Source organism: Marmota marmota, unplaced genomic scaffold (genome assembly GCF_001458135.2).
Source record: "Marmota marmota marmota unplaced genomic scaffold, marMar, whole genome shotgun sequence".
In the NCBI taxonomy this organism is placed as follows: domain Eukaryota; kingdom Metazoa; phylum Chordata; class Mammalia; order Rodentia; family Sciuridae; genus Marmota; species Marmota marmota.
The window spans coordinates 4,464,187-4,480,235 of NW_026000057.1; the positions used below are offsets into that span (position 1 = coordinate 4,464,187).

General features: G+C 40.1%; 1 protein-coding gene across 3 annotated transcripts in view; it reads right to left on the bottom strand.

The window, feature by feature from the left end:
• Positions 1-16,049, bottom strand: part of Slc10a7 (solute carrier family 10 member 7) — a 243,177-nt gene that overhangs the window by 14,419 nt on the left and 212,709 nt on the right. For all 3 annotated transcript variants that reach the window (XM_048813482.1, XM_048813481.1, XM_015484452.2), the window contains one exon: positions 15,451-15,524. In XM_048813482.1, coding sequence (XP_048669439.1) covers positions 15,451-15,524 — 74 coding nt within the window. The remainder of the gene's footprint in view (positions 1-15,450; positions 15,525-16,049) is intronic.

Genomic DNA, 16,049 nt, shown 5'->3' on the forward strand with positions numbered 1-16,049 from the left:
GCCACCATGTGATTGGTCTTGTGCTCAAATTCTCCAAGGTAGTTTAATATGCCATCGCCAGAGGTTTACATTTTACTTGCTTTCCTCCTCTTTTTAGCATTCCACCTTAACTGAAACTTCTCCATGTTGTCTTGGGTGTGACCCACCACAGCGTCAGAGCCTTACTGTTGCTTTATGAAACACAGAAGAAAACATTTTTATCTTCTTAATACAAAATTGTCCAAAATGAGGTGTGGCTAAATGATGTACATGACTTAGAGCTCCCTGGTGGTTTTCTCAGTGTTCCAGGGTTGGGTTCATGGGATCCAGGAAGATTCAGCGTTTCCAAACTGCTGAACACAATGACACAGCCGCTCAGGGATGTCTGACACATGCCCTTGCTAGATCTCTGGTTGGAAAACAGGATAACCTTGCATCAGTCTTACAGATATGGGCAAATGGCACATAACTTCTAGCCTCTGAGGCCTGAAAAATGTCACGTGGTTCTCTCTGTAGGTAGCATCTGAGAAGCAAAGGGACACTTTGAAATCCACACAGGAGGCGTCAGCCCAGCACACTGCACACATGACCCACACACTGTGCTGTCTCCCAGGGCCAGCTTCCCCATGGAGTTTTGGTATTGCTCTACAGCCCTAGTCCTCTACACTGGGAAAGATTTTAAGCCCAGATTTCTTTTCTGGTGGAGGCCGGAGCTATTGAATTTCTAAATTGATATTTATGTATAACTTTTCTAAGAGACTTATCTTTCGTTCATATTTCAAAACCAGAATTCAAAGAAGATTCCTTTACCTAAAAAAGAAAAATTAGGCCTGGAAAAGAAAGAAGATTAACAAACAGGGTTATAAACTAGATGGGTAATGGGTAAGGCAGCACAAACTGTAAGTCATGGCAATGGTGTGTTAAAAAGCTTTGAGAATTTGAGCAAAAGGCCAGTCATTCTAGGTGGGGGGGCAACGAGAGTGGATTATAGGATCTGTGGCATCCTGTCCCACCTTCCTCAGGGATTCAGTAGAACCTTAAGCCTTCTAGACTGGAAGTTTCCAGAAACATTAAGGGGAAGTCCTATTAATCTTTCCAGTAATTGAGACCTTTAGTAAAAAGAGCAGTATCCACATTTTAGTCTCTTGACGATCACACCTTACACAAGACTTCAGAAGCCATATCTGGAGCTCATGAATATTTTTCGTTTTCATTTATTGTTGGTAGGGCAGAACAGTGATTGTAGCACATACTTACACAGTGCTTACTATGTTCCAGGCACGGTTCTGAGAGCATAAAAACATGAACTCATTCCCTCTTCTCACCCACAATGCAAACACAACTGCCATTATCATCCCCAACTCTTGGATGAGGAAACTGAGACATTAAAATTAAAATTTTGATTTAAAATTAAAAATTTGCCCCAAGCCACTGGGCATGGTGGTGATTTGGGAGGCTGAGGCAGGAGGATTGCAAATTTGTGGCCAGCCTCAGCAACTTAGCACCTGAAGTAACTTAGTGAGATTGGTCTCAGAGAAACAAAACAAGGGCTTTGGGATGTGGCTCACTAGTTAAGAGCCCTTAGGTTTAATCCCCAGGCTCCTCTACCTAGGAAAAAAACAAAAACAAAAAAACTGGCCCAGGCCACACACAGCTAGTAATAGGTTGCAGCTGGAATACAGGCAGACTGACTCCAGAGTCGGTGCTTTCACCAGCAAAGTGTCTGCATTGTAATTTGTTAGAGTATTTAGGAATCCTGGAGTTAGGGATGCTTGAAAATGGTAGCAGAACAATGGAAGGTGGAAAACTAAAGAAAATATTATTTACATAAGAAAGGCTTGAAAGAAAGAGGGTGTGTCTTTGGACAAAGGTACTTAAAGCCTGGCAGGCTTTTACTTTCTTTGAATGAAGGTTGGTTGATGACTTGAATCAGCCCATTAGGAAAGTTAAAGATTGGGTTTCAACCTACAATTATCTGGCCTGTAATCCTATGCTTTGCTGAAAGTTTTGTGTAAATAAAGAAGCAAGAAAGACCAAAATGAGCAGCTGGTGTTATTTCTCTTTTGAAACAGGTATGTTCTGATTGGAAAAGATGTTTAATGAATGGCCTGAGCCGGCTCACCAGATGCTAACAATGAAACATTTAACTCTACCAATTGAAGGTTTCTGCCTCAGAAGAGCAGGTACACCCTCACCTGTCTGACAGCATTGTAGGAGTAATTAGCAAACAGGGAATTCAAGAATGAATTAAAGAACTGAGCTATGAAGTCTTCATTTAAATACTGGCTATGTCTTCCAGGAGGGGCTGCCATGTTTATGGAGACAAGGTGGGCAGGAAGTAGAGAGATTACTTTCCTCCTTTTCTGTGCTGTGAATGAAGAGTTGTTAGTTTTTGAAAGAGAAAATCTGGCTAATGTTCACACTCTAAGGTGTGAAAACACCAAAAACAGAATGAGAATTTCATGTGACAAAAATAACACAAGGTCACAAGAATATATTTAACATGGTCACCAACACAGAACTGTCCCATCTGACTAGCTCTGGAAAGCTTTATCTTATTTTACAGAACGTTTTAGATGTGTTTTTAATGTAACCAAAAAAAAAAAAAAAAACCCCAAAACAAAAAAACAACCTACTCGAACATTTTAAGTCTGAGGGGAAGAGAAGTTGACGGTGTGATATGAGCTATAGGTTTTGCCACCACCTCCACCATCTAAACTTAGTTCTCCCTAAAATGTAGCATTGATAATCTTTTTATCAGTAGTCACTGGGTCTTGTCCTGTTAAGTGGTAAACGTAAGCAAGCTGTGACCCAAATTCACATTGACTACTTTTAATATCTATTTTATTTTGTCAGCATGGCCTTGGATTATCTTTCTTATGGCATTGTGTTTGTGATGAACAAAAGCCTCACAAGACCTCTCTTGTGAGATACAAGAATATGGCAGTTTTGATCTGGGGAATAAAAATCAGAGTTTAACCTTAGATCCATCTCTCTTGAAAAGTTTGACTCAGGAGTGTGTGGTTTCTCTTGGCCAGATGATAAATATCCTGATAACATACCTCCTATCTTCATTCAGCCTCAATGAGCTAAAAGTTGGAGATTAAAGCCCCCATTTAGAAGACTTCTTGCAGAGAAAGAAGTTAAGAAAATCTTAGGAGTCATTTTGGGAAATGTTTTTCTAATTTCCTGTTTCTCCTTTGAATATTTAACCATCATATTTAATCATGATACAGAGAATTTTAGTTCTCACAGACTCCTTCGAACGAGAATGGTCATCTTTGTCAACAAGTGAGTGGGCAAAGTCCTACTTTGCATTCTTCTTGGAACACAGAGGAGCATAAAGACAAGTACAGTCAAGGTGTCTAATGTGATGGTTTTCAGCCTCAGATGCATATCAGAACTGCTGGGTGGCTTTTAATAATATGACAATGTCTGGATCTATCCTGAGAGGGGGTGCCTGGGTGGGGGGAAGAGGTCCTGGCAACATTGTCCCTGGAGAGCTCCCAGGTGAATGTATCCTGGGACAGGTTAAAAAGCCAGGTCTGCTAATGAGGGAGAGGATGAAGGCTCTGAGGTAGACAGATGGGCCACTGTAGGCCAGCTCTGCCATTTACTCATGATGGGAACTGGGATGAATTATTTGAGTTCTCCGAGGCTTGGTTTTCCAGTTTGGATAGTGAGATCAATCATAATAATTGTATAGGTTGTTGTGATGATTACATGAGATAATAAGGCGAGCAAAATACTTAATCCAATGTGTAGTATATAGTAGGTACTAAATAAATGCCAGGCCTACCTTTCAACATTTGACATGTTTTCACATCTACTTTCTGGTTTAATATTCACTTTGTCCTTGTGACATAGGACAAAAATATGGGCTTGCAAGCTTGGATATCTATATGTCTGGCTTATTTGAACCTTTCTATCATTTTATTATTGAAATACTTCCATATCCTCTGAGGAATGTCAGGATTTCAGTCTTCAGAGCTCTTTCCCCTCCATCTGTCCACTCTCTGAGTGATCTCATCCTGTCCAACAGCTTAAAATAATACAGTCTGAACACTCCAGCCAGGAATAGAGTTCCAGACTGCACCAGATGTGGAAGAGAACCTCAAACTTCCACATTCCAAACTGAACTCTTGATCTGCTCCCACATCGCTCTTCCACCACCCAAATCTGTGCCTCTACAGTCTCCCTTCATCCAGTACATGGTAACCCCACCCTTGTATGAACCTTTAATTCTTCTAATATTTCCAACTCAGCAGCAATTCCCATTAATTCTGTGTTTAAAATGCAGCCAGAATGTAAGGCTTCTTGCCTCTTCCACCGCTGTTACACTCCACTAAACCACCCTCTGCTTTTGTCTGGATTCAGATCACTTAACTAGTCCTTCCACTTCTTTCTGTTCTACCCTTCCATACACCCAACCCATCTATACTTAACAGGAGAGCCCCAGGCATCCCTTCAAAGTGACAGTATGATTTTGTCACTTATCCAATGGCTTCCCCTCTCATTCTGTGCAAAAGGTAAATCTTTATAATGACCCATGAGTCCTAACCCAATGTCACAGACCCCCTCGCCCATTACCTTAACCCCACTGTTCTCTCTTCCCTCTGCAATGTGCTTCCTGAATACTGTTCTACCCCTCTCCCCAACCACACCAAGCACACTGGGGACTTCTGGCTGGTCTCCTTCCCCTAAATATCTACATGTTCAGTTCCTTTTCCTTCAGATCTTTGATCCATGGCACCCTTTAAGCCCCAAACTTTTCTACTTCCACCCAGGCCCTCTATCTATCCTCCTTCCTGTTATTTCTCTCCAGAACATCACCATTCATTGGATGTTATGTTTTGGATATTAGGTGTCCCCCCAAAACTCGTGGGAGACAATGAGAGAAGGTTTACATGTGAAATGTTTGGGTTATGAAAGTCAAACTCAACCAGTGAATTAATCCTCTGATTAACTGAGAGGTAACTAAAGGCAGGTAGGGTGCATTGGAAGGAAGTGGGTCCCTGGAAGTACATGTTTTGTCTTTGTTGAGTAGAGCTCCCTCTCTGCTTCCTGATTGTGTCCTGGGTCACTTTCTTCCACCACACTCTTCCACCATGGTGTTCTGCCCCAGCTCAAGCCCTAAGAAATGAAGCTGGTTTTCTATGGACTGAGACCTCTGAAACCATGAGCCCCCAAATAAACTCTTCCTCCTCTAAAATTGTTTTTGTCAGGTCTTTTGATCACAGCAGTGAAAAAGCTGACTAACACAGAAGTGTTCTACATCTAAGGGTTTGTTTACTTATCCCTACTGGAAAGGAAGCTAGATAAGGGCAAGAACTTTATTTTTCCTTTTTGGTGCTAGTGATTAAACCCAGGGGTACTTTACCACTGGGCGACATCCCTAGTCCTTTTTATTTTGAGACAGGGTCTTACTAAGTTGCTGAGGGTCTCATGAAGTTTAGAGACTGGCCTCGAATTTGAGATTTTCCTGTCTCAGCCTCCTGAATCACTGGGATCATCAGCAAGTGCCACTGCACCTGGCAGGGCAAGAACTTTTTTGTGTTTTGTTCCCTGTTGTACCTCTGGGGCCTACAAAGAGCCCACCACATAGTAGGCACTGACTGAACACTTGATGAAAGAATGAATGCATGGATGAATGCAGACTTTCAAAGTATCTCTTCATTAGCGTCTCTATAGAGCAAACCTGGAGCAAAGGCTGTTGCGGGAGGTGTCACCACTACAATACCATCAACATGCTCAGTTTCAATACAGATGACATTCCAAACCCACTGGCTTCTGGGGCCCAGCCACTTTTGAGTTGTGTTTGATTTTATGTATCCTCCCACCCCCAGGGTAACTTGTCAAAAACCTACTGGGTACCCCACAGCTTTAACCAGTATGCAGCCAACTTTAATTTGTGGCTGGAGCTGATTGGATGGGCTGTGGATGGGGATGAAGATGTGTGCCCTTCCCTTGCTTTGCAGCTGCAAGTTCGTTTTTTCTTTACTGCAGAGAACCAAGACACTGGCTGTCATTAAATACACACAATCTGGTTTATAGTGTCTGGCTTGATTAAGGGAACTTCTGGGAAGAGATGTGACCAAATAAATAATTGGAGAGATGCAATGTGGAAAGGAGGATTGTTATTCATCCAACTCCGGTTGCAAGTTGAGACTGAGACACGACTTCAAGTGAGTGGGATCTCCTGGGTGAGCTTCTTCACTTCAAGACAGTAAACAAGAGCCGATCTGTAATGCACACGTTAGTATGCTAGAGGCAAACTTTCTAAATATTAAAAATAATAAACAAATCCCTCTGCAACTGACATTGAAGGTGCTGATGAATGGGAAGTCCTGGGAAATGGGATACCGTTGGCTCTCTGGCCATGGTCAAGGCCTCATCAGAGAGGACACGACGCAGGATGACAGCACATGTTCCCCTTACTGATTGTGGACTTTCCCACTTGGGAATGTGGGCTGTATATGACTTAGGGCACATGAGCTAATCATGAATGTGTAAAATGCATCTCCTTAGAGATACTTTTGACTATGACAGGGTGTTTTAGTTTGAAATGAATATGAAACTGTGGAATTAAAAGCTTTTAACACTAAGAGCTGACATTACAAAGTACAGAGTGCCAGAGTCCGTATACAGTTTGAGGTGTCACTGTGGAATATGTGGGCTTTTTCACAGCTCCTGCCACTGGCTGTTGGGTGATAACTGCAGGTAAGCTCAGGAGACACCTGGCCCCTCCTGCCCTTGCTCCATCATTCAGGCTGAGTGGACAGCAGACAGCTGATATGCTTGCTGCATTTAGGAATTTCTGGTGTGATGGAAAGGAAGGGGGTTTATTTATTTGTTTTTGTGGTGCTATGCTTGGGATGGAACCCAGAGCCTTGTGTGTGCCAGGCAAGTGCTCTGCCACTGAGCTACACCCCAAGCCCAGGATGTGGACTTTGATGTCAGGGACCTGCTTTCAATTCTGACTATGCCACCTACCAGCTAGGCGATAGGGTGATCTCACCTCAGTACCCCTTGGTTTGCATATCTGCTCAAGATGAGGGTAAAACAAAACAAAACAAAACAAAACACCTCTAAGTGTGGCTATAAGTTCACATGAGACAAAGTGTGGGAAGTACCTAGTGCCTGACACAGAGCCAACACCCGCAGCTGTCAGGCTGCTACTGTTGTTGTTATTAGAAGTAGTTTTGGGTTTAGATTTAGTGTTTACAGGACTGACCAAGGAAGGGGCTCACGCAGAGTCATTCAGAAGGTCTGAGCACTTCTGAAACATTTTTTAAGAGTGGCAAGGCATGGTGTCTGAGCCTTCCTCCCCATTGCCTCCCCCACCTCCACTGCCTTCCCCACCTCCACTGCCTTCATCTGCTTACGCGTATTCTCCATATGACCACGATAATTTGCTGCCCCTTCCAGAGATGTTTGGAATGCAGGGATTCTGTCTTCTTCTCTCTCTTTTAAATCTGCCCATGGTATCTACAGCTCTGGGAGGGTTTTTGGAAAATCATACATACTTCCTTCCATAGAGAGCTTTATATAAGGATAACTTATAAGGCATTCTGAAATTATTTTAAGTAAGCTTCAATTTTACCCTTAGCCTGTGAGGAAGATGTGGTCTTAAGGAAAATGAGACCTACTTCTGGAGTGAGTGCTAGGTGTGATGAATGTGAAAGGGATGATTTTCTTTTGTTTGAATTGTATCTGATGAAACACTAGCACACTTTCACATGCACATGCTTAGGTGTAACTGGACTGGCACAAAGGGAACTTGAAAGGATATCTGAAGTTAGGCAAAAATATGAAAACCTACCTACAGACCAGAAAGACTTGAGTCAGAGTTTTTATCTTTCTTAGGACCACAACATCACACACTGACATCAAGGAACAAGGAAGTGGGTAGTTCCTGGAAATGAGGGTTCAGGTCTACTGAGCTGTTCTTTTTAATTTTTATTGTTTGTTTGTTTATTTGAATTTATTTATTTGCTTTTATGTGGTGCTGAGGATCAAACCCAGTGCCTCACATGTGCAAGGCAAGCGCTCTACCACTGAGCTACAGCCCCAGCCCTATTGTTTATTTACTTTTAAACAGCACTTAGTAGTGTTATGAGCACTTATGTCCTAAGTATCTCCTTTTTACTAATGATGAGGAAATAAATATCTAATAAAAGTGGCTTATAGGAAGGCCAGGCTAAAGTAAAAAAAAAACAACCAACCATTCAAACTTGTCCCCCCATCATCAAAAAGCACTTTCATGAAGCCTGACTGGGCTTGCCTGAGACCCTTGGGGCAGGGGCCAGTGTCTCTGGAGGCTGAGAGGTGATCCTGGGTGTGTGTCACAGGGCAGCTTTCACCCTTGAATGCACACAGTAATCTTTTGAAGTCTGTGATCTCAGAGTCTTATCCTTAAAAATTCTGAATCACTAGGCTCAAGCCAAGGCCTGATTTTTATTTTTTTTTAGGAAGCATTCACTATAAGTTTGAGGACCATTCTTTGGGGAGTATGAAATCTATGGTGTCCATGTGAGGGGACCTAGGTTCTAAAACTAAATACTTAAGCCTTTTGCCATTAGAAAACTATCAAATGACAGAACTAAAAGGGCTCAGAGATCATCTGGCCTGAACTTTTCATAGTTAGTGGACAGCAGGACTGAGAGGCTCACTGTGCAGGGAGCTTTCTGCAGAGCCACTCTCTCTGTGGCTCAGCGCAGTGGCTCACAGTCAGACCTGTGTCAAGTCCTGGCTCTGCCATTTGGGATCATGTGTCTTAGAAAGTTACTTGTCACTATGAACTTCATTGTTGTTATCTGGGGTGACTGTGGGAGTCACGTGAGCTGGTACATGCAAAGTACTTCAGGGAAGTGACCTATAGTTGGTGTGCATGACTTTCAGATTTTTCCAGGTAACTAATGTCTAAAGTGCAGTGGCCAAAGAAGTTCAGGGTCGGTAAAGGTTAGCAACATCTCTACCACTGTGCCAGCAGGCTTCAATGAAAGGAAACTGCCCCCATCCAGGCATTTTTTTTTAACTCAATATGTATTACCATCTAAGTACAAAAATAGACAGTGCAAACTATCCTGTAAACTGGCAGTCCCAGCCCTGTCCTTTCAGGTACCCTACAGCACCATGCATGAGGGGTCTCTCAAAGCCCCCACACTGTTACATTCCAGTGTAGGATGGGTGCTCCTTTCAGTCAGCCTCAGGCAACCACAGCTCCTCCTCACCTGAGCTGAACACAAACCCAGGAGGGATCAAGCCTTCAGCACATACCTGAGGATTTCATATGCAGGCTGTGGAATTTGCTAGATTCTTCTAGCAAGTTGTAAGTGTTTCTAAAGTTTTTAGGCAGTCCGCATACTAATGAGAACCCATTTATTACATTTATCATGTAAAGCAGCATGTCAGTATTTCACCAATCAAAACCTACTTCTGAATTCATGATGCTAATTAGTAAAGTCTCTAGCTGTTAGACAGATAGACAACAAAAGTATTTGTTGTAGCTGCCCTTGGAGTATTTCCTTTCTGATAAACAGTAGCTGAACACTCCAGTGAGAATTTTCTATTAGAGCAACTGGCTGTCCCTGGTGCTGAAGTGTAAATGAACTAGTACATGCAAAACTGCCACACTGTCACAACACAAAAGTATTTTAAAGCAAATAACTTCCCTAACAGTACTTGATGCAATGTTGGCCTGTGAAGTACCCACTTGAAGTTTGCTGATATTATTTACTGCGACTGAAAACACATTGAATAGAGCAACAAAAGGTATAGAAACTCTCTTACATAAGTTGAATAAAATAATAACCTAAATAAAAATAATCTCACATTACTTAACTCAAGAATTACTCTAAGTCATAATTTAGCTCTGATTTTTCTAAATCAGAACTGTGAGTAGAGTCAGGTGACAAAGGGAGGGATAGCTGGAGCCACAGCCTAATGGTGACTCTAAGAAAGAGGATGAAATCTCACAAAGCAAGGTATAAACTGTATTTTTCAGACTAGATTAGAACCTATTAGTGAGTTGCAAAATCACTAATCACTGGATCACATTATAAGATGCATTTCTAAGTGTATGTGTGGTTTAAAACATTTGACAGCCCCTGGTCTAGAAAAGAGAGCAGGAGGAGAAGTGTGTGGTACCAGGCTTCGGATCTACTGGCAAACATCTGGAATATCATTAAGATGAATAATATATGAGGGCCTGGCTGGGATCCTTCAAATGAGTTTTATTATCTTAAGTTCATCCTTGTGACCCTAGACCTGGAACCCTGGGGTCTTCCCTAATTTTGATCACAAAACCTAGGTATGCTAGCAATGATTTTGAGACATCAAATTTAGTAAAAAATCTAAAATAAAATAGCCCAGAAACTTCTCAGGAAGATAAGTACATTACTTTGTTTGAGAAATAGCACATGCTGACAGACGCTCCTTAACTTTTCTTTAGCCTGGTGGCAAAATCTACAGGATTCATGATTTCAATGACGTCTTTAAGAATCTGTCAAATGGCAGAGGTTCCCACACTGCTTTTCCTTTCAGAACTGTAAACAGAGGCAAACTTCAGGGCAGGAATATATTTATGGGCTATACTCCAAAGATTCTATTTTCTGTCTTGACTCTGGATTTCCATTTCCACTTTAACAGCGTATTGTCAAACAGATCAGAGTGCAGACAATGTAGCCTCATAAAAGGTGAGGCTGGCTCACCGAGACCCATTGTAAGTAGCATATAACCTTTTGTTTAAAATAAAGTAAATATAAGGAACATGTGCCAGTTCATGATTGGGCCACATGGAAATACATGTTCATGGAAACAAATGCAGATGTTAAATTTTGAAGCTGTCTTACAAGCAGCAGTGTATTCAGAAACAATTTTCCTTTTTGAGCAAGTAATAGAACAATTCAAACCCATGCCAAGATCTCACACCTCTAGAACTTAGAACCTATTCTTTGCTCAAAGTGCTTTCATACCCTATAACCATGTTCAATTCTGAAAGTTAAGAGGACTGGAATTTAGTCTCTCTAAGTTACATGATCTGAGATAAGTTTTTAACAGTTTTTTCTATGCTTTCAATTCTTCATATGCAAGGTGAGATAATTACTGATTTGCTAATAATTCAAGATCGTTAGGTATCATAGGTTGTTTTCAGAAAGTACTGTGCAATTGTGAAGGTAGTTTTGTTAAGATAATCTTCATGTGTTAATAGAATCTCAGATAAGCTTTGGTGTGAAAGACTACCAGAAAAGCAAACTTTCAATTTCAATGGTATTTCAATTCTGTTTCCTCTTGGGAAGGTGACCCAGATGTTATTAAGTGATACTTTTGGCCCAGATTGTAGGTTGTCCTTTAACATTCCTGAAAAACTTCCAATTAAAACTGAAAAGAAGATCCCCTTAAGATTCTGTCTCTCAAACAACTCTTTGGAGAGTGCAGATATGTTCTGACCTATGTCGGAAGTAGCACCAGCCATATTTCCTTTCCTGTGACACTATTTACAGAACTATTCCTTTCAAGAGTTCCTTTCCTTTGAATACAGAGAAATGTTATTTCATAGGACAGAAATATCAATTGTAGACTCACAGAAACTTAAACCTGGAAGAAAGTGTCATTTTCAAGTGTCATTTTGCCCATCTTCTCATAGTACAGATGGGTAAATGAGACCAACAGCAGTTCAGTGGTTTGTTCCAGCTGTTGTGCAAGGACAGGAACTGGAACACAGGCTAGAATCAGGTTGTGTTCTTTCCACGCTTGCCTGAATCATATGTCAACCAAAATGCTACATGCTTTTAGCATAATGCATAGTTTCTTGTCAGCCATGTAACTGTGACCACAGACCCACAATGAAGTATAAACATGAGGAACAGCTACCTTAATTTGCCTTTGTACACATGTCCAGAAAAGCCAGGACAGCTGGTGGGGAAGTACATGCCTGCTATTCTACAACTCAGTAGGCTGAAGCAGGAAGACTACAAATTTGAAGCCAGCCTGAGCAATAGTTTTATAGCAAGACTCTGTCTCAAAATAAAATATTTTAAAAAGTGGAAAAAAAAAAGTGCTGGGGCTGTAGCTCAGTAATAGAGCACCCTGGGTTTAACCCCTAGCACTGGGGGTGGATGGGACATGTATTGAACATTTAGTAAATTTCATGACACTCTAGAATTGAAGTTGCATGCATTGAATTTAGAAATGCATTTGCAAATAACAAAAAACTGGCAATATATAATTGGCTGTCAATAGTCTTGTGTACTTTCATTTTGCTACTCAAAAAACACTGAAAACTAACATAAACATATGCTTGACTTAAGAACCTCAAACATCCTGAAACAGTCTCTTTCTAGGTGTAGTGAGAAAAATTTCTACATATGTTGAAACTCTAAGCAAAATGATTTAAATACTCAAGAGAAAACGATAAGTAGAACACCAATTCCATGGGATATCTGGGATGTAATTTCTTTCTTAATGAAATCTATTGACTGACTGTGCACCGAGCCATTCTTAACCAGGGTGCAAGCTGTTTTTCCATCTCTACCACATATAATATCTTCTTGCTATTGTACAAATATCACCATCAAACTAGAGAATAATTTGGGAGAGTTCATGGCTTCTATGGCAACCCACAGCAAGTGATGCTGTCTTGACAAAATATAAAATTGCCTCCAACCCTGAGTTGAAACTATAGGAGTGCAGCAAACAAGCCCTGTAGTATTGTTTTAGATGAAGCACAGTGATAGCTCTGCACTTCCTTCAGGCCTCCTCTTTCTTACTGAACGAACTCCAGGGAATGGCATCATGTCAGGCTTTCCAGATGGATTATGTGAAGCCATAGCTCAATGTCATTTTCAATAGGAAGCCTCATAATTAAAGGTCAAATAGTCACTTCATCTGCAATCAATCAATAGAAAAAGTACTAATACGAAGAACTAATCAATCAATGGCAAATGCACTAATAAAAGCAATGAATCAAATTCAGCGTGTGTGTAGATGCAAGTATGTGGAAGGGATTGGGACAGGGCAGAAGCAAGAACAACAAAGTAAACTGAAGGTGTGTGCACAAGAGAATATTCAGAAAGCTTCTCAAGCAAGAGTTTTCATCTTTGTTTTATTAGTTATATGAGTACCACTCGGTTTACAATAATTTATTTTTATATATAAATATTGGATGTAATAATAAACACTATTTTATAAGCTTCCTTCATGTATTCTATTTGGATGTGTATATGTGTGTACATAAGTGCATGTGTAGATGTAAAATCACTAGTAGAAATACTATGGCAGCGATTGCAGAATGGAAAGGTTCGTTTTTAAAGTGCACAGAAGCTACATTATTATCTGTTGTATTTCACCTTTGTATTGAGATCTGAGAGAAAATAGCACTGAGTCATATTACTTGAAAATTTTCCCTACTTTGGGGAATATGAATTTTTCACACTCAATGTGATGTTCTTACAATTCCATGCAAATAAGAATTTCCCTTAGGATGATAATTATCAGCCTGTAGCTCAGGTCAATCCTCTGTATCAGTGACATCAGGTCCCCAGAAGAGGAAAATGTGCATTGTATCTTGTGAAAATGGACATAGTAAAATTATAGGGCTTAATAAACTTCTTCTAGAAATTGCATCCAAATATCCATTGATATAAGTGGAAATAAGGATCATCTCTCTGAGACAAGAGGAACAACAAAGAGGCCATTTATCATAAATGCTACCAAGGAGACTACAGGAGGGAAGGCAGGTGTGATCAAGGTATGGCAGGATAATCAAGCTGAAAATAAAATTCCCTAATCTTACTGCTAAGGAACCTGAGACCAGATCAAGAGACTTACAGTTCAAGAGACTTTAAATCTGTCATGCTAAAAGAAACCCAGGATTTAGACTACGTGGTTACAGATACCACAATAGTTTATTGGAGAACCATATTGGAGGATCTAAATACCTGTTTTATGGGAGAACACTGCAAAATCAAACAAAAGTCCAGGTTTACCCAACTCTTTTTAGCCAAAAAACCCCACTTTGATCTGGTTTCAGAGCACCTACCTGCTTGTCTGCAAATGAGATATCAGAAAGCATAAGGAGGAAGAGTATATAGCTTTGGGATTAAGAAAAATGAAGAGACAAAAAAAAAAATGGATTGAATGGATAGTTTTTCTTTCACAATAAAACAAAGAAAACCGATCACACTGTAGTATGCATCTTGGGTATGCTTCCTGCCTCTCTTCAGCATATCCAGTGTTAGCAGCACAGAAGAACATCATGGAGAAACCCCAAATCATCCACTTTGGTTTTCCTGTCAAAAGCGAATCCCTAAGAGGGGGTCAGGTTTAACAGCCCTTTGCAGGAACGCTGGCCAGCCATGGTACAGTGGGTGCTCTGAGGACCTGGGATCATCTGATCCCTGGACTCTTCACCACCTCTGGAATCCCTTTCTTTATATAAGCCCCTTAATTTTTGGAAGACCCAGAACACCAGACATGGCATCCACAAAAACACACATGGGAATATATGGGGTGAGTTCTTTGAGGTCCTTAAAGGGTTAAACCATTTCCAAATTTGGTAAGACTGATAAAGATTCTATCAGGCAAATACATTTAGGACTAATAAAAAACATTCTGAAAATTCTTTACTTTTTAGTTTACAGTTGGACTTTCTTTTAGTAATGTCATTTTCTTAAGTGAGTCACAAGCCAAAATGCAGAGGAATTTTTAATATGAGTTTTTGCCACAAAATGCCTACCACCCCAAGGAGTTTGTGTATGATGTATATTTCAATAAAGTTTCTGATTACTTAATGACTTTTAATGACTAAAAACATAGATTCTGGATGTCTAAGAGGTTATTGGAATAATTGCACTAAATTGGATAAAGCTAAGCAGAAAATAGCACTTTTCTTCTTAATTTGTTTTTGTCCGTTAAACAAATACTTATTTCACTCTTAGGGCTAATTTGACTGAGTAAATATTAGATCACTATACTGTTTCTCTCTATAGAAAACAACATAACATTTCAAAATGAATTTCAAGCTGATGTGAATATTGAATTAAGAGAATAACATTTTTCCTACCTTGCTTTGAGCTCCCAATAAAGAAGTTAACATTTTCCAGGGGCAACTCTGGAATCTTCCAAAGGGAATTTTTTGTAATCCCCTTTTTAGAAACAGTCCCAACAGACTTCCACCCCCACCCCACCCCCAAGTCTAATGTTAATATTCTACATTATCAACTTTTATGAGAATTAATACATGATTACAAATGAAGCTAAATCTGACAGTATTAACTGTAGGCCTTCAGAGATTGGTTGATCAAATGACAGTATCTCAGAGAATGGCTATCTTCACTTCATTAATACTTTTGATCTAAGAATGGACAATACCTTATTTCTCTCAATTTGAAGAGTTCTGTATGAGTTTTAGTATCTTAAGATGCAACTCTGTGAGGGTAATACACTGTTTTAGCTCTGAGGATCACTTACCTAATGTGAGGGATTTGTGTGTAGAACAGAAAATGATAGCCACTGTGTCTGCTGGTGTGAAACCTGAATTATTCCTAGAAGCAAGAAAAAGGTTTGGTTTATTAAAATATTTGCATAAAATATTATTTAAAACATCCTAAATCAAATGTAGTATCTACCTTCATGTTGACATCCCTCAAACAATCTTGGTGACGGAAGTAACTCTAGATTGAAATGTACAGAAGTGTCTAAATTTCTTTTTAGAGAACCACTTCTGAGACACTTATCCGTTGAAAAGAAAATAGCTTTAATAATACGTGGTGTGGGGGTCACCTAAGATCATACGTGTACCTAGCTGTTGGTATCGGGCTTTATGAAAACAATGTAGCAAGGATCTCTTCTAGATAAATCTTTGGATTGCCACTTGACATTATCCAGCAGTTTGGAAGAAAATTTTTTTTTTTTTTTTTTTTACCAAAATATGATGTTAAATGTGTGTTTGCTGCCATGAAGATATACTGTTTCTGGAGAAGCATTTTCAGATATATTAATTCTTCCAAGTTGCTGGGGTGGGGATTAGGTACTTCTCAAAGGTCTTTGCATGTGTGTAACCCCAAAAG